The 18,083-nt window shown below is 37.1% G+C and overlaps 1 protein-coding gene and 1 pseudogene across 9 annotated transcripts in view; both read right to left on the reverse strand.

Annotated features, from left to right (window-relative positions):
• Positions 1 to 215: 215 nt before the first annotated feature.
• On the reverse strand, positions 216 to 1,820 carry LOC103279382 (uncharacterized; annotated as a pseudogene).
• hdac4 (histone deacetylase 4) overlaps positions 216 to 18,083 on the reverse strand; it is a 160,178-nt gene continuing 142,310 nt past the window's right edge. For all 9 annotated transcript variants that reach the window (XM_008113917.3, XM_008113885.3, XM_008113920.3 and 6 more), the window contains 5 exons: positions 10,548 to 10,666; positions 9,255 to 9,388; positions 7,750 to 7,834; positions 7,436 to 7,580; positions 216 to 5,157 (listed from right to left, as the gene is read on the reverse strand). In XM_008113917.3, the coding sequence (XP_008112124.1) occupies positions 5,118 to 5,157; positions 7,436 to 7,580; positions 7,750 to 7,834; positions 9,255 to 9,388; positions 10,548 to 10,666 (523 nt within the window). In that variant the 3' untranslated portion in view covers positions 216 to 5,117. The remainder of the gene's footprint in view (positions 5,158 to 7,435; positions 7,581 to 7,749; positions 7,835 to 9,254; positions 9,389 to 10,547; positions 10,667 to 18,083) is intronic.

Raw genomic sequence — 18,083 nt, forward strand, 5'->3', positions numbered from 1 at the left:
GGTCTTGGGAACATTCCTGATTCTTCATAGAGAAGCAACTACTGTACATACGATTTTGTACTTCAAAGTTCTGAAGGTAATGTGTGAGTTCCATGAATCATAGTCAGTGAGACGGAAATTCATTCGAATTACTTCTTTTTCAGAGGGTGACAGAAGAATAAGTAAAGAGAAGACAACAAACATGAAGAGCTCTGGAAATGCAATGGAAATGATACTATAATTCACTTTATCTCTTTATTTACACCACAAGAATAACAGGTTGTCATAATGTGGTACAAAATACTGGACTTCTATTAATAAAGTTGAAATTGAAGTTGGTATTGTCAGAGAAAGACACCATTGGCCAGTAAAAAACAATCAAAATAACAAAGGCAGGAATGAGAGACCTAGAAAAAAAACTTTCAACTTCACCAAGTAACGGAAAAAAGTCATAAGAAAATTTAAGTACAAAGAATATGCTACCATCACTTAAAGGATTCATACAGTTAAGAGTGAAACTGTGTCTAAATTACAGAATAAACTGGTAGCTGCTACCAATGGTGACAACATACTGAGCATGTATAGGCATAAAGCAGAATATAAGAGTTACAACTTTTGGTACTACATATTTTAACAAGCTTTTGGGTGAATAATCCTTCAACCCATATATATAGCGCCTCCAATGTTGAGCACCAGAAGTGTTAAATTCTTTGTTTTTCTTTCATTCAAGAGGATTCGTTTTTTTAAAATATCAAATACAAAGTGAAGCTGGGAGGAAACCAAGCTCAACTATCACTATGAAGAAACTTCATTTCCTGCTGATATGAAGTTGTGTTTGAAACCACAGTGTTTGCACAGTACATCACTGCTCAAATGTGAAATCTACTGATACATCATTCCAAGTAATTAAAAAAAAAGTTAACACAGCTGTGCTGAAGAGTTAACTCTTAAAGTTCCTGTCATTTTCATATGAGAATTAATACAAAAAGAAGTTGGCATAAGTCTGTGCCTGCCTTATCTTTTCCCTGACTAAAGGAAAACAAAGAAAATGCTTCCCTCCCTCCCCCCTTAAAAAAAAATCACACAGGCAGTTTATTTGTGTGTTCTGTGTAGTTTCCCCTAAAACATTATTTCCACATAAATACAATAAACTCTATTATTGGTTTCTCACAAGTGCTAGATATTTTTTCTCTCTTAAAATGACAATTTTTAAGTAGTCCTCTTAATTTTTGTTTTTACAAAAAAACAAAAACAAAAATAAAATAGCACAGGTCCTTAATAGGTTCAGTTAGACAAACCTTCCCCCTCCATGCGCATCATTTTAATTTGCATGACAGAAAAATCATCCCAACCTTTTAAATTCTTGCTATAATGCCGTTAAGAGGGATTTTTGTTTCTCCAAAGCTGCCAAGTGTGGCGTGCAGAATCTGTATACAATATAAAGACATGCCAACCTACCAGACCATGCAACTTCAACGTGTAGGAAACTTAAAAAAATATATTCATATATATTTCATTTATTTATTTTATTTATATCTATATATATATCAATGCCCTTAAAAGGTGGGCCCAAAAGTTTACAAAAGGAAGAATGGAATGAGTACATGACTAATAAAAAGGAATGTCTTGTGTATTGAAAGTAAAAGAAATCCCAAACGCTCCAGTCGTCGTACTATGTACTACCGCCCAGAGCATCATTTGGGATAATATAGCTTTAAGATGTTCCTTTGTTTCTGAATTGCTACAAGAGAAGTGTTGCAATAAAGCCGCCCCAATGCCCTGGAAGCTGAGTTAATAAAAACAACCTCTACTTTCTTGCTGGTGGAATTCAGGTACCTCATGTTTGTAGTATATAAAAATGTGGGAATTATAGGCATTGCCTATGTTAACTTGTGCTCTTCGTTTATCTACAGAGCTCACAAGCATTCCCATCAGGTCCTTGGTAAGTAAACTTCTGGGGATGAGAATCAAGGTGACAGTAGTACCTTCCCAGCTTCCATGACGTCAATGTTGCCCTTCTGCTGCATTTGAACTGCAGAAAGGAACCCAGACTCAGTCCTACAGTGAGATAATGCGGTTCCCGTTTTTGTTCCTAAAAAATCACGAGCTTTAGACTGTGTTAGACAGACTGATATATAACAAAGATGCTTCTGGATTGAGGAAGATTGGTACTGACAGTGATGTAGCAATTTGTTTTAAGAAACAAACGGAGAATCTTAAACGTAACAACATCGAAAGCAGGTCCAGAATAGTTCAGGCCATTGTATCAACAACGTAAAGTTGTATATCGCTAAGTTTTTGTAATGAAAAAAAAAGAAGTAAAAGGAGGTAACATGTAGATTAGTGCTGAAAATAAAACAAATTTTAGACTGAACTGATTGTGGATTGGGTTTTATCACTTTTATCAAAGCGATAAAGAGAAAAATTAACAAAGTATGAAATTAGATGATTCCACAGCGCAAATAAAAAAAAACTTTTAAGATCACAGCAGCAAGGTGGTCATTTTATAAAATATACATTTTATCTTTACTGTCAAACTTTACTCTTAGAGTATGGCTTTGGCAGTTCTAGTGCCAATACATATTCATCAATTTGAATCTTATTTGGGTTAGCAAGAACTCAAATATTGTAGTGTGTCTCAAAAATTGCATATCAAGCATTAAATAAAACCTTCAAACTCTCTTTCACTCACTCAGATTAAGTTCTCACAAATCCACTTGCAATGGAATGAAAAAAACTTATCAGAACCAGAAAATAAGTTATACAAAGTGACCCTGTCAGTTATTATAACAAAAAGCTTTTTAAAAAATACAAATACAACTGGTGATTCGGATGAGGGACATGTGATATCCTACACTGCTTGAAAAAGAACACATGAATTCAATCTCCTCCAGCCATCTAATATTCACTACTAAAAGTTTAGTTACTTACTTTGAGGGTCAACAATTCCCCTCACCAAAAAAGGCAATGGGGAAAAGGAAATGGTGGAGAAGAGCCGTACTTTCCCAGCCAACTAGAAGCAATTAATCTTCTTCATCTTATTATCATCATCAATGGCGAAACAGTCTTTTAGAGGACTTACTCAATCAGAGTGGTTCAGGAAAAGTTACGTGTTTGTGTTAGTGTTAACTTCACCAACAGAGTTTGGCAGACCTTCAACATGGTCATTTAAGTTATTAATGCCTTTAATAATCCTTGCCACACTCTATGCTGAGGATATATGATACATCACTCTTTATAATACTAATACGTTTTTAAGATAAGAAAGCTCTTTATTCTTTATTTTTTAAATGTAGCATAGCAACTATGAATGAAGAGCTGAGAAAATATACAATCAGTTTCCTGATATAAAAAGACCTTGGAATCCTTCCTCTGAAAGGGCTTTCTGAAAATGAAGCCTACCAATCTGCAACTGTCTCATCTGACCATGAAAACTGTTCACTCTACGAAAGTCCAAACACAAACGAAGTCTAGCATGCAAGGAAAAATGACACAGGCCCAGGAATTGGTTACTGTTTGGAAATACAGCTGTTAAAATGAAAACAAAAAATGAAAATCCATGCAAATAAGGCAGGGCTCTTGTGAAAACCAGTATGAAATAAAGCAATAGCAAATGCCTCTTTGCTAGAAAACTCATTTTGTTAAAACATACTCAAAGCTTTTTTTAAAAAACACTCTTAAATTAAAATAGAAATGGTTAGGGTAGTTGCCCAGTGGCTAAAATGTTGGCATCCTGAAAACATTCCAAACTACAGTTTGAAAATAGTAAAGTTTCAAACTAATCTCTTTTCCAAAAAACCCTCACATTCCAATTAACAAATAAATCTTCTGCAAGGGAACTTCCAATGGCTACCATTGTAATCTGCATTTATTTATATATTTGTATAAATGCATTATAAATATTTTATCAATAATTTGTAAGAGTCATATTTCTAAGCTCGGAATACATTTGGAATATACATTATACATATATATTTATACCTAAAATATTAAGCAATATCTCATGCTAGTTGCTTTTAATAAAAAGCATTCCAATTCTTTTTAAAAACTGCAGTTGTGCCTTATGCATGCTTTACAACCAAATTCAAAGTTTTAATGATTATACGTAATGTATAGGAAAAGATGTTGGATTTTTTCCCCAAAAACAGTTGAATTTGACAAACCCAACAGTATTTGCCACATTACTGGCAACTACCTTAATGTTTTATTTTAAACAGCAATAAAAGGAGGGGGTGGGATCCAAACTTGTAGACTCTTTTGGAGATGCTCTGGTCATTGCTTGCTTTGAGTAATCATGCTAGCAGGAATCCTAAAACCTTTCTTGTCGACTGCAGTTCTTGGCCTACCATGCCAGAGGAACTGCTGCGGAGTTCTTTTTTCTTTAAGGCATTGTTCCTCAAAACGTCAGAAAAATCCAGCTGCCCAAAAAAAATCAATCCAATCTATGTTTATAAAAGGCACAAACTCTTCAGATGGCTTTGGAGATGCTAAAGCCGATCCCCTTTCTGGGCTATTTTCCTTGTTTTACGTTCTTCCCCTCCACACGTATATTGTCTGCATGTGTACAGATAAGAATAAAAAGCTTGGCTCTCTTTTCACCCTTCATATGAAGAAAAAACAACAACAACACACCTTTCTCGTATTGTTTCGGTTTTGAAGAGAGTGTTTGTATCACAGGTAGGCAACCGCCACGAAAAGAAAACATAAACAAAGCTACAATGTGGTTGAGTGGTCTGACCGGAGGGTAATCAAACTTTAAGCACCAGTTTTATATGAAAGTTGTCAGGTCTGTGTTAAATCTTTGATTTTGGGTTTGTTTGGTTTTTTCCCCAAGAGAGATTGGCAACTTTGCCAAAGACTTCACCGACTTCTTGCCTCTCGCAGGTTCCCTTCAGGAAAAGAGGAAGAATGCTCAGTGCTTATGTCTTTCATGTTTCTGCTCTTCACCTGCATGTTTCTTGCCCGCAAACATATTCTGTACAAGTACGGAGAGATGTAGCTTTCTTTCACGCATGGCTGCCTTTCTGCATTTCTGGAAGAAAACCATGACAGGATGCAGGAGTAACAAGAGAAAGCTTCTTGGCAGAGCTTCAAGACAAGACGGACGAACAAGAGAACTCCAGTCTGACAGACGAATGCTACAGGGGAGGGTCCTCTTCCATGGGCTCCTCGTCTGGCCTGGGAACACATTCAAGAGAAGTCAAGACAAGGAGGCAAGGAGGACAAGTAGCAAAGAAGGACTGAACATCACCCGGCTAATAATGCATCGCTTTCAGATACCACCTCTCAGCTTCACAGCTTAAACCTATTTTGTGTTTTAATCTTCCTAAAGGAACAAAGTCCAACATCTGAAGCAAATTCAAAGCTTCAAAGTTTGTTTTTTTAAAATGTAGTAACCTTGGTATTGACCCCCTAATCCTCAAGTTCATATTTAAATGTGCTCACGTCTTATGTTTACTGTATTTTACTCTTTGTTCTGTGTGTTTTAATATATGTATTTCATAGAACTACATTTTAATATGTGGATATCATCTAATGTTTTATGATGATGTGTCTTAAGCTATGTTGTATCTCACCTCGAGTCATGAGGAGAGGAGGGTAAGAAATAAAATTATTATTATTATTATTATTATTATTATTATTATTATTATTATCATCATCATTATTATCAGCAGTAGTAGTAATAATAGTACTACTACTACTGCTACTACTACTATGATACCTGCTGGTTCATCTGTGCTTTGCATTTAAGAGTTCAGAGAAAAAAAACATTTAATGATAGAAAGCATTATTCAAATAGACAATTTCTATTACTCAATCCAAAGCAATACTCAGGCTGTTTATTATGAATGCCATCTTGCAAGGAAATACTAAGGGGATGAGTATATCTTATCTGGAATTCCTAAATTCAAAATACTTCAAAATTCAATGTTGTGGCAGAGATAATGACAGCTTTGCATTCTGAAGGCCCAATGTACACATACATTGTCTTGTGCACAACATTATCATAAATACTGAATTATCTTCAAATTATGAGTATAAAATGTCTATGAAACATAAATGAATTTCAATTTTTGACCTAGATCCCATTTCCAAGATATACAACTATTCCAACACTTCTGGTCCACTTGGAACACTTGGAGAAGGGAGACTTAACTGTGAGTCTATTTTATTTCTAGATGGAAGTAACCAATTCCTGATTTATCCCTCTTCCTATATTTTTGAAACCAACCCAGTCTTCTAATAGCTAAACCATTTAAATTTTTTTTGTTTCAAATAAATACATTAAAGACACTCGACAATTAGAGGTCGGAAAGCCTAGAAAAAAACCAGGAAAAATAAATGTTGGAAGTGTGAATCCCAGGAGGGATCCTTCTTCCACATGTGGTGGACGTGTAAAACCGCAAAAAAGTTCTGGTCAAAAATCCACGGGAAAATCCAAGAAATTTTAGGAATAAAATTCCAAATGAAACCAGAATACTTCCTTTTAGGAATGCCAGACTTTGAAATGGACCTAACTAAAGACATATTATTTAATTACTTGGTGACCGCGGCCAGGATGATCTATGCTAAAAAGTGGAAATTGAAAGAAGCACCCCAGATAGAGGATTGGTTTTTGAAAATACTAGATATTATGAATATGGATTACCTAACACAACACCTTAAAAGAAACCAGGGACTACCAAAAAAATCAGCAGACTGGACTCTATTGAAAGAATACCTTAAATAAAACAAGAAGAAACCTAGATTACCAATAATAAGAACAATATGACTATATGGGTGGAGGTTTTGCTTTAAAGAAAAGAAAGGTATCTTTCTAGGACATTTTTCTCTTTTCTTTTTCAAACTCCGATGCAAAGGATCGGAAGTTGATAACTTTCTATATTTTTTTTCCTCTTCTTCTCTTTTCCTTCCCTACTTTCCTATACCACTTATGTTCCCCCACTTTCAATGTAAGGAAAAAATGTGCAGAATGTTTACTATATATGCATAAGTGGTTTGGGGTTTTATTTCAATGTCCATTTATTGTTTTGTTTGCTTTTATATAAACTTCAATAAAAATATTTTTTTTAAAAAAAGACACTCGACAATTAGAGATCGGAAAGCCTAGAAAAAAAACAGGAAAAATGGGGGGGGGGGATGGGAAAATCTAGAAAAAACAGGAAAAAACTGATTTTCCCCTAATTTTTCCATTTTTTCCTAAGGCTTTCCATCTTTATCTACAAGCAATAGAATTCATCTAACTGGTGTCATTCTGTGTATTGATCCAGAGAAATTAATAGCAAAGTGGTTTTTGACAACTGTCCACTAGACTACTATGCTGTTTCTCCTATGCAAAATTCTCCAAGATATATTTGACAGTGGAGCTGCAGAGAAAGAACTTCTATCCATTTATTTCATGTATTTATTTGGTCACCTTTCAAGATGGGATGAATAGAAATAGAAGGAAACTCACTTTTTGTCAGGTGGTGGCTTGACTCCCACTGACAGTGATGCCATAGCTGTTACAGTTTCTGCTTCTTCATTCTCACATTTCTGTGCCTCGGTCAAAGAATAGCTGACTGTTGATGCGTAACGCTGGAGAGAGTGCCAGTACTTACCTAAAGGAAATATGGAATATTACGGCTGATATTATAACACAAGTGTCTCAAGCATTATTTATTAAAGCTACTGCTGCCAGTCATACAATCCAAACAACTATTCAATATAGCACCACAAGTTTACTGACAAAAGAAAGGCTAAATTACAGAATAACAATTCAGTACTCACTGTGGATTTCAATGACCTTTTCAATGGAATGCACTGCATTGGCATTTGGCCTTTGCTGCAAGACCTTTTCAGGAATAGGATCAAGCTAAAATGACAAATAAATAAATACAAGTTAGCCTAATTGTATTTTTAAACATAATGATACGCCTACAACAGATATAGTTTTCTACTTTTGGCTTTATGTTTAACAACTGTCATAAATATGTTGTCAAAGCTGCAATGCTGGCAACCTACGTACAGGGTGTAGTGCATCACAGCTGGTGCCAAAAGGCATAGCATGTATGCCGTGCAATAAATCATTGTACTTATTGTAAGTTTTTATGCAGACTGCGTTTTGGTCAATCCCTTGTCAGCCTTGCCATCTGACTCTCTTCAATCTGACCTATGCTAATCCAATGAAAGGAGATGGAAGAAATAGATGGCCTTCATGGATAGGAAGCGGAATACACAACTGTCAGGCTGACACAATGAAATATAGTTGAAGTGGCATTATTAAAGGCTTATTCAGCAAGTCACCTGAAAGATAAAAAGTATAAGGACGACCTAGGTAGTGAGGTAACACTTTGTGGACTCTCTCTTCAGTCACCTTCATTCTCGTGTTCTTGTGAACACCTACCTACACTACAAACCCTGTAAACAAAGGAAGCTTTGCGGTACCCATTAAGAATGCCTTCCCCATTTCTTCAAAGGTAAGGAGAAAACATGACAAGACATCCAATAAAAGACCCTAGTAGCCACTGTGTGCATATACTGCTGCCCCTCAACACATTGAAAAGTAACAGATAAATATGCCCACAGGTTCCTTTCAGTTCTTCTAGAATAAACTTCTTGTAAAGAGGGAAACATATATGCAGCAGATTAGGACAGAGGAGAAAGACCAAAATGACAGACTACTCACCCTGTTCTAAAAAGAAAATGTAATACCATATTTCTTTAATTATAAGATGCCACAGATTGCAAGACGCACCTTAATTTCAGTGCCGCCACCATCACCGAAATACGTAAGATATACTTGCGATTCTAAGACGTACCCCATTTTTAGAGATGTGCATTTAGCATTTTAGAATTAAAGAAATACAGTACTTCTTATATGAATTCTCCAAATTTACATTCTAAAGGAGCTTTTAGTGGAACAAGTGCAGAACAACTGACCTGTGAATTTTAGCATGATAACCTATTTGTACATTTTAGCATGGTTACTGCTCTTGTAAAAAAAAATACAGGCAAAAGATTTTTTTTCATATTTTGTGTTATAGTCTCATGGTTTATAGTGGGTTTTTTTTTTGTCTGTTTGTAGGTTTGGTGGTAGTTTTTGTGAATAAAAATTGTCATGTTTGACAAAAGAAAATATAGGCAATAGATAACGATATTAACAATAGACATATTCCAAGGTGTTTTTTTTTTGGGGGGGGGGGCATTTTAATAGTATCAATTGTCAGTGATGAAAATGCCACAGAGTATTTGCAAAAATGTATAATCCAAACTGGTTTTGATTTTCTTTATACCTCATTTCCTAGCAAAACAGAAACACATGTTTCAGAAGCATCACAAATAGCTGTCAGGTCATGGCCTCCTTCTAGGGCCAGAATTATTCTTCCTCCAGCCAGACCCATGAGCTGTTTTGTCAGGTACCCAAAGCCTGTGAAACAAGGGATGGAAAGAAATGGGTAAACATTAACAGCACAACTTAATTCCTTTCAAAACTTGGAAACTTAAATTAAAAATGAATGAAACCAAGAGAACAAAATATGTCTACCCTACGTTAAGATGTTTGGACTGAAAGCGTTTACAGCTGCAATAAATAAATATGTAAATATCTTCTCATGCATGCTCATTTCAAATTGGTCATATTGTTATCTTGAATGTCACCCTCCCAAACCCCCAACAAAAGTGACATAAGACAACTTTTGCATTAATTATTATTCATTATCAATTTGTGCTCGGGCACAATTTAGCAACAACAGGAATAACGAGGCACTTGCATTATATCTAGATCAACAGGCAAGATCATCCTCAGGATCAATGACACCAGCATATTACAATTGGGATTCCTCCAAATGTTTTGAACTGCAACTTCATTATCCCTAACTGAAAGCCAATTAGTTGTGATGAAACTGGGTGAAAAAGATTGTAGTACAAAAACCTACAGCAACAAATACCATGTAAAGTTGCCATCAAAGGAATTTCAGGTTTTGGATAACCACGCTACTTACTCCCTTATAGCCTGAGGAGATAAAAAGCATCTACAACCAGTATTGAACCAAGCAGTACTCTCTTCAAATTAAGTTTCTCAGTTCCTTTCAAAATATTGTTTTGAATCACTAAATCCTACATACATGAGATTTGCTTATCTCAGGGACAGCTTTTACTGAAATGGCATTGCTTCCATGACAGGAAGAGCCTGTTCCGAGGCGAACCTACCAAAGATTTTAGGTAGCTGTGAAGGGGAACACACTTTTCTTCTTGAGACAGTGGCTGAAGTATGCCAGCCTATTTCCTTTTTGTGGAAGAAAACATTCAACTACTGGGGTTATTATTTTTAGGCTGGACTTTGGGATTGTTGCTATTTTTAGTAGATTTTGCTGATGATTTTATTGGCTGTTTTTAATGATTGCATTTTTATGACTTGGCTCACAAACATAATTTTTAAACTAGCCTCCATGCCGGGGTACTGACAAAGGGAAGAAATAAGATATAGTGATAAGTAAATGAATCCAGAACTGAAGTAAATTCTAAATGCAAATAAAAACGCAAACAAAAGTGAAATAATTGCAACTTGAAAACTTCAGAGGACTTACATTTTGCTGACAGATTGTATCCTCCAAGTGGTGCGGGATGACCTTCAACTGCATCAAAGCCTGATGATACCAGCACAACATCTGGAGCAAACTCATTAGCAATAGGCATTACTACTGTTCTGCAACAAAAATAACAGTACACACATTACTATGTTTCCTCCTTGAATTGATGGTGATCTGTTTGAGAGATCAATCAGATATTATCTTGCCCAATGCCACTTCTAGCATAAAATGTAAAACAAATCAAGGAAGGGAAAACTAGACCAGATGTGATCAAAAGGACTAAGTCACACGGCACAAAGGAACGTCTTTAAGTCATTTGAACTTCTTGAGTCTTTCCAATTTTGTCATTAGCATGCATGACCAAAGTAGATTGCCCTCCAGGTTTATGAGTAGCTGCACAAAAGATGAGATTTTAAACAGCTCTATCCCTTATGCAAGATTGATCCTGTAGTTCATAACTAACAAAAATACTTATTAAACTGGGTATGTGCCAATGAAATCATTAAATTGTAAGAAATTAACTGTTTAAATCACAGCAGTTTCAATCTTACAGTATTGCCACTTAAATTTGATTGCACCAAAGAATTAGTGGCATGAAGAAAAAACATTATTCATATCATATGCATTGTTGTTAAATACATTAAAGACAATGCTCACATATGGTAGTCCTGTCATGTGTTTTTCATGACAAGATTTATTCAGATTTGGTTTATCATTACCTCCTTCTGAGGCCAAAAACTAGTGAGTTGCTTTGCTTGACTAGAAAGTTGAATCCTAGTCTCCTAAAATCTGAATCCAACACTCAAATTGTAAGACAACATTGGCTCTAATTGAAAAGTATAACAAATATTGAAAAGAAATATGGAGCCCAACAACTGGTGAGTTTAACTGTCTTCACATTTTTCATGTGGGAATCCTACTGTATTTAGCCAATACTAGGAACACAGTAATTGATCTGATCTTGCAGGGGAGTTGTTACATTCACAATAATGAAATTGAGGCATTCACATATTTTATACTGGGATCTCTTATTTCAAAACCAGGCACACTCCACAAATTTCACTGAGAAGGATTTTTGGAGGCAACCGAAATCTCAGTAGATATAATTAGAAATCTGTTGTATATCAACTCAAAAGTTCTTACAGCAGTAACATCATAGAATCAAAATGAGAGACCAGGATTCCCCCACTTTCTGCATAAAACATAAGATAAATTCCAAACTACTGAAACAATGTACTGTATATGCTTGTGTATACACTGAAACATTTTTGATGGTCGGTTTATGCATAGATCAGTGTAGGAACAGGGATGCAGTATAAAGGCAATGAAAAGACTTTGGAGCAAGATATGCTCCAATCCTACAACCCCTTCTTTGCTCAAAGAAGGAAAAGAAAGGCAGCCCTTACTCCTTCCTCACCTTTTTGGTCTGAGTGTAGTTGATCAGCAATGTGGGAAAGCCATTTTGGACAACTGAGATAGGGTGGCGGTAGTTTTTAAAATAATTGTTCAGTTTTCTTGCATAAGCTTCTTTGCAGAAACTGTGGTGATCATTTTTTTAAAAGGGAAAGGGCACTTCTCTCCTCTGCCTCTTGAGGCTGCCTGCTTATTGGGTCTCTAATGGAGATTGCTTTCCTTTCTCTTCTCCTTTTCAGACTTTTCAGACTGCATTCCCATTCCTTTTCCTCATTTATTTTCCCTTCTCTATCTATATTTGTTTGGATGTAGACAGCAAACATAGATGTAGCTCAGCAATGCAATTTACCCACCCACTTACCATAACCCCTCAAATAAACAGATCATTTCTTCTTTAGCTCTTCCTAAGTGTGCTCTGTCTATGCATCTTTTAAAAAGAGTGAACAGATTTGTTACATGCCCCTAATTTTGGCTCCAACACTGGCCATCGAGTTGATTGACTTATAGACAACTACAGTGGGGGAAAAAGTATTTAGTCAGATGCCAATTTAGTCAGATACCAATTATACAGGTTCTCCCACTTAAAAAAAAAGAAAGAGGCCTGTAATTGACATCATAGTTGGATCTCAACTATGAGAGACAACATGAGAAAACACATCCAGAAAATTACATTGTCTGGATTTTTTAAGAATTTATTTGCAAATTATGGTAGAAAGTAAGTATTTGGTCCATAACAAAAGTTCATCTCAATACGTTGTTATATATCCTTTATTGGCAATGACAGAGGTCAAACGTTTTCTGTAAGTCCTCACAAGGTTGGCACACACTATTGCTGGTATGTTGGTCCATTCCTCCATGCAGATCTCCTCAAGAGCAGTGATGTTTTGAGGCTGTCGCTGGGCAACGCAGACTTTCAACTCCCTCCAAAGGTTTTCTATAGGGTTGAGATCTGGAGACTGGCTAGGCCACTCCAGGACCTTGAAATGCTTTTTACAAAGCCACTCCTTCATTGTCCTGGCGGTGTGCTTGGGATCACTGTCATGCTGAAAGACCCAGCCACGTTTCATCTTCAGTGCTCTTGCTGATGGAAGGAGGTTTGCACTCCAGATCTCACAATACATGGCCCGATTCATTTTTTCATGTATATGGATCAGTCACCCTGGTCCCTTTGCAGAGAAACAGCCCCAAAGCATGATGTTGCCACCCCCATGCTTCACAGTAGGTATGGTGTTCTGCATTCTTTCTCCTCCAAACATGACATTTGAGTTGTGTTTCTGCTAAACAGTTCTACTTTGGTTTCATCTGACCATATGACATTCTCCTAATACCCTTCTGGATCATCCAAATGCTCTCTAGCAACCTTCAGTCAGGCCCGGACATGTACTGGCTTAAGCAGGGAGACACGTCGGCACTGCAGCATCTGAGTCCCTGGCGGCGTAGTGTATTACTTGATGGTAGTCTTTGTTACGTTGGTCCCAGCTCTCTGTATGTCATTCACTAAGACCCCACATGTGGTTCTGGGATTTTTGCTCACCGTTCTTGTGATTATTTTGACCCCACTGGGTGAGATCTTGCGTGGAGACTCAGATCGGGGGAGATTATCAGTGGTCTTGTATCTCTTCCATTTTCTAATTATTGCTCCCAGTTGATTTCTTCATACCAAGCTGCTTGCCTATTGCAGATTCAGTCTTCCCAGTCTGGTGTAGGGCAACAATTTTGTTTCTGGTGTCCTTGGAAAGCTCTTTGGTCTTCACCATAGTGGAGTTTGGAGTGTGACTGCTTGAAGTTCAAATAGGTGCCATTACTACAGGTAACGAGTGGAGGACAGATGGACCTCTTAAAGAAGAAGTTACAGATCTGTGAGACCCAAAAATCTTGCTTGTTTGTAGGTGACCAAATACTTATTTTCCACCATAATTTGCAAATAAATTTGTGAAAAATCAGACAATGTGATTTTCTGGATGAGTTTTCTCATGTTGTCTCTCATAGTTGAGGTCTACCTATGATGTCAATTACAGGCTCTCTCATATTTTTAAGTGGGAGAACTTGTACAACTGGTATCTGACTAAATACTCCCCCCTCCCCGCACTGTATATATGGTATACATGATCTCACTACTGAAAGGATTTCCAATACTAAGCTATTAGAAAAAGGATGTGAAATTGTAATAGTGGGACAAATCTTGCTCCCAATCTGGCTGATTTTGTGACCAAGACTGTCTGGAAGTCATCTAGAGTTTCAATTCTTGGGGGGGGGGGTCTGTGTGTATCTTGAAAGTTTGTATGGTGTGAGGTGCAGGCTTGAGGAGCACATAAGTAAGGGAAAGAGGAGTCAGATAAGGGAGGATGATAAAGGGGATGGAGTAGAGGTTAAATGAGTGGGTAGAAAATGCAACTTGCTTTTCAGACTTTTATGAAAGGCAGTCTTCATGTTCAGAAGTGATAATGTGACTCAGCCATCACGGCCTATACTTCCTACAGAGATGGATTTGGAAACAGATTCTACTTCGGGGCTGTTCCGGACTTGGAACGAGGCCTGTTGCCCTTGCAGCTGCCTGAAATGGTGGTGCCAGAGGATCCACTAATTGGAAAGCATTCTGATGTCTCCTCAAGGTTGCTTTTGCCAGATGGTGTTGACTTGGGCAAAGAGGGGTTTTTTAATCGGAAGGAATCTTTCACAAGAGATAGAAGCAGAAGGGAGGGTGTGAGAAGAAGTAAAAGGTTAGCTCTCAGGCTCGATAATGACTAACTTTTCCATGTGAAGTTTTGTGCGTCATGCACTCACATATTCTTGCAACCTTGGGATATCCTTAAAAGTGTCCTCCTTTGTGTTTCTTGTTGCGGTGTCAACTTTACTTTCCTCGGAAGAGGTTCCAGTATCCAACTCCTAGCCTTGTTTCCTGCCTTGTTCCCGTGCCTGGTTTCCAGTTCCATCCAAGCCGCGCCACATCACGTGACTCTCGAGTAAACCTTGTTTGTTTACCTTGCTTTCCTTTTTCCTGAGTCAAGACTTTCCATCCAAGCCGCTCTGCTCCCTGTGACTCTCGGGTAGGCCTTGTTTGTTTACCTTGCTTTCCTTTTTCCTGTGGCGGGACTCTTCAAGTGGATTACAGTTTGCAGATTTGCAGTGTCTTGTTCCTGTTTCTTGGTTTATGGACTAACTTCGATTTCTTGGTGGAACTAACGAGTTTCACTTGTGGATTACAATTGGGACATTGTTGAACTTGTTTTGAACTGTTAAAGACTCTACATTAAGGACTATTTCTCATACTGACTTTATACGCTAACTGCTCATAGATAGATATATATCTTAATAAACTGCTTGCATGTGATACTGGCTCCTGTCTGGTTTTCAGGGTGTTCTTGTAGCCTTGGGATGTAATATAATGTATTGATAGTTGTAAATTTGGTATGGTGCTAGCAGTTCATTTTACATGATGTGAACTAATACTGATATTACCTCCAGTCAAGCTAATGTCCAGTTTCACGACAATTAATAATTTTATGGCAATGTTTAATTCTTAAAGACATTCTGCAGCTAGAGGGAGCAAATTTTCACAGACAGCAGCTATCTACTCATGAACAATGTGGCCAGGTAATCTAAGAGTTAAAGAAAAGTGTTTTATCTTTACCTAACTCAAAAGGATTTTCACTGATTCATCTGAAAACTTCAAAGTGTTTGAATTTGGCATTTGGACTGGTTTGAATTAGAGCTCAGTGCTCCATCCTGAATTTCCAAGTTCACAGTGAAACTGCCTGTTGCTTCTGGATTTCATTAGGGCCAATTTTCTTCTCTTCATCTTTTGGTTTGATCCCCTGGAAACGCAACATAGCATTCAATCCACCAACATAACAAGGTGCTGCCTTTGAGGCATTGTCTCATAAGACTGACAAAAAAGCATAGTCTATTCCGCACACTTTTCTGCTTCTCCGGGGACTATAAATTGCAAACTTCAAAGCCTAGTTTTACATTATAATCAATAAACGTGAAACAGAAAAGGGGTATTCAAAGCACCTGGTTAGGAATCTCAAAGGTCACTTGGCAATCTATTATTATATATAAAAAAAGCCTGGCACAAGATTAAGCAAGTTTCCAATAGAACTTCGTGACTGAAAATGTGTGCACTCTGTAGTTGTATTCCAGGTATGTGATCTATAAGCAACTTTATGTTTGTAGTAGACAAATTCCTTGCTCAGAAAGGTTCTTGTTTTTCCCTACATTAAGAAAGACAGCTTGGCGTCAGCAGTTCCTGGCGCTAGAGTCATAGACATAGCCATCCCAGACTGCTGAATTTCTATGGGCTTCCTTTGCTTACATCAAAGCTGGTATCATGACGTTGTACAAGAATTAGGATTAGCCCCAGTAGTTAATGGGAAGCTCTGTTTTGCTTTTGACATATTAGGCAAAACTCAGGTTTTATTCTCTTTTTTCAGTCCTTAATTAAGGTTTACAAGCCAATTTGGAAAACTCTGTAAATAAATGTAAGATGGGGCTAGGAGGACTGAAGCATTGTGTTCACCCTTATACATGAGTGGTGACAGTTTCTTAACTGGAATATAACATTTCTGAGATTGTAAGACCATTCTGAGAATGTAAGGCATAACATGTTTTAAGTGGAAGTTACAAGTTCCTAAAGAGGTAATAGGTAATTTTGGTTCATAAAAGTAGCAATTATTAGATATGGTGTGGTAGAAATCATGGTGGTATCAAACTTGAAACTGTTAACAAAATGATAGATACACCCCCAGGTGAAATGCCTTTGCATAAGTCAGTATCCTTTCCCCTTATAATAAGAATTATTTTTAGCAAATTTACTGGAAACTTAGTGGTAGAAAAAACCTTTGGGGGGACATCCATAAAGTCAATGTCCAAGGTTATCTGAACAAAGGTGGATCTGCACAGATGGATCTGCCTACCCCAAGCTGCCACTTTCCTTGGACAATGGCTTCCCATTGTGAAATAGACTTCACTGACAACAGGTAAATTAAAGGGATAATATAATTAATATACTGTATGTGGCAAATCTCTAAAACAGACATGCTCTGTTTTTGCTTTCTATACCAAACAAACAATTTTCCTGGATGTATGGAAGGTAACCATACATTCAACTTGAATGAAGAGAGTGCAATGTACATCCAAGGAATGCTTAAATAGTTCCAGTGATGAAATGAGATTCTGCCATACTCTGCATTAACATCAGCAAACCAATATCCTGTGAAATGTAAAAGAAAACCTTTTTTCTTTCTTTTCTTTTTTTGAAAGAATTATCCAGACTAAAAGGACCTTATCCTTATGCCTGGTCACACAAACATGCAGTCATATGAAAAAGCAACTTAAAAAAACAAAACAAAAAAACCTTTATTGACAGGAACATAGCCCACAGTGAACAGTTCAAACAATTGAACTGTTTGAACTAGTGAAAGGCATCAGACACTGAAAAAATTAATATCCTTAAGATGACCTGAAGGAATACTTATTTTATGGGCATGTGAATCAACATGATTATATAGTAGAGGTGGGGACTGTGCAGTTGGGGTAGGGAACAGGTCCCTAGGAGAACACTCCCCTCCCAAAAAAAGAAAGAAAAGAAACCCTCATCATAGTAAAAGATGACACAGAAACAGAATCCTATCTCCAGAGGCCATCCCTTTAAATGGTTTCACCCATATGACACCAATCCATTGGTGATTTTTTAGTCATTCCAGTTAGAGACCACAGGATTCATGTGTATCAACATTGGGCAGGCAAAGGTACTGGACTCCTTATGGCTGCTCACACCTTTTATGCTGGGTGGCTAAAGAAGCCATTATGATACACTCTTAATAGTAAAAGACAAACCTGATGCATGAAAATAAAGTCATGTTTCTGGCTTCTGAAAACTAAAGAAACTTTGCAAAGTGGGAACATACCACCACTGTCTGCTAAAATATTTACAAGAAGACAAAAGGTGCAATGTGACCCAGAGATTCCCTGATTCTGGGAAAAGTACTCAGAAATCAATACTGCCTGCAGTTTGGCACAAGGGTTGCATAAGACCCAGTAAAACTGTACCTTGCAGGCATGAATGAAAACCATAGCCCACATTTGGCAAGCTATTTCTACTTGTGCATTTACTTAGTG

The sequence above is a fragment of the Anolis carolinensis genome, chromosome 1 (genome assembly GCF_035594765.1).
Source record: "Anolis carolinensis isolate JA03-04 chromosome 1, rAnoCar3.1.pri, whole genome shotgun sequence".
Classification (NCBI taxonomy): domain Eukaryota; kingdom Metazoa; phylum Chordata; class Lepidosauria; order Squamata; family Dactyloidae; genus Anolis; species Anolis carolinensis.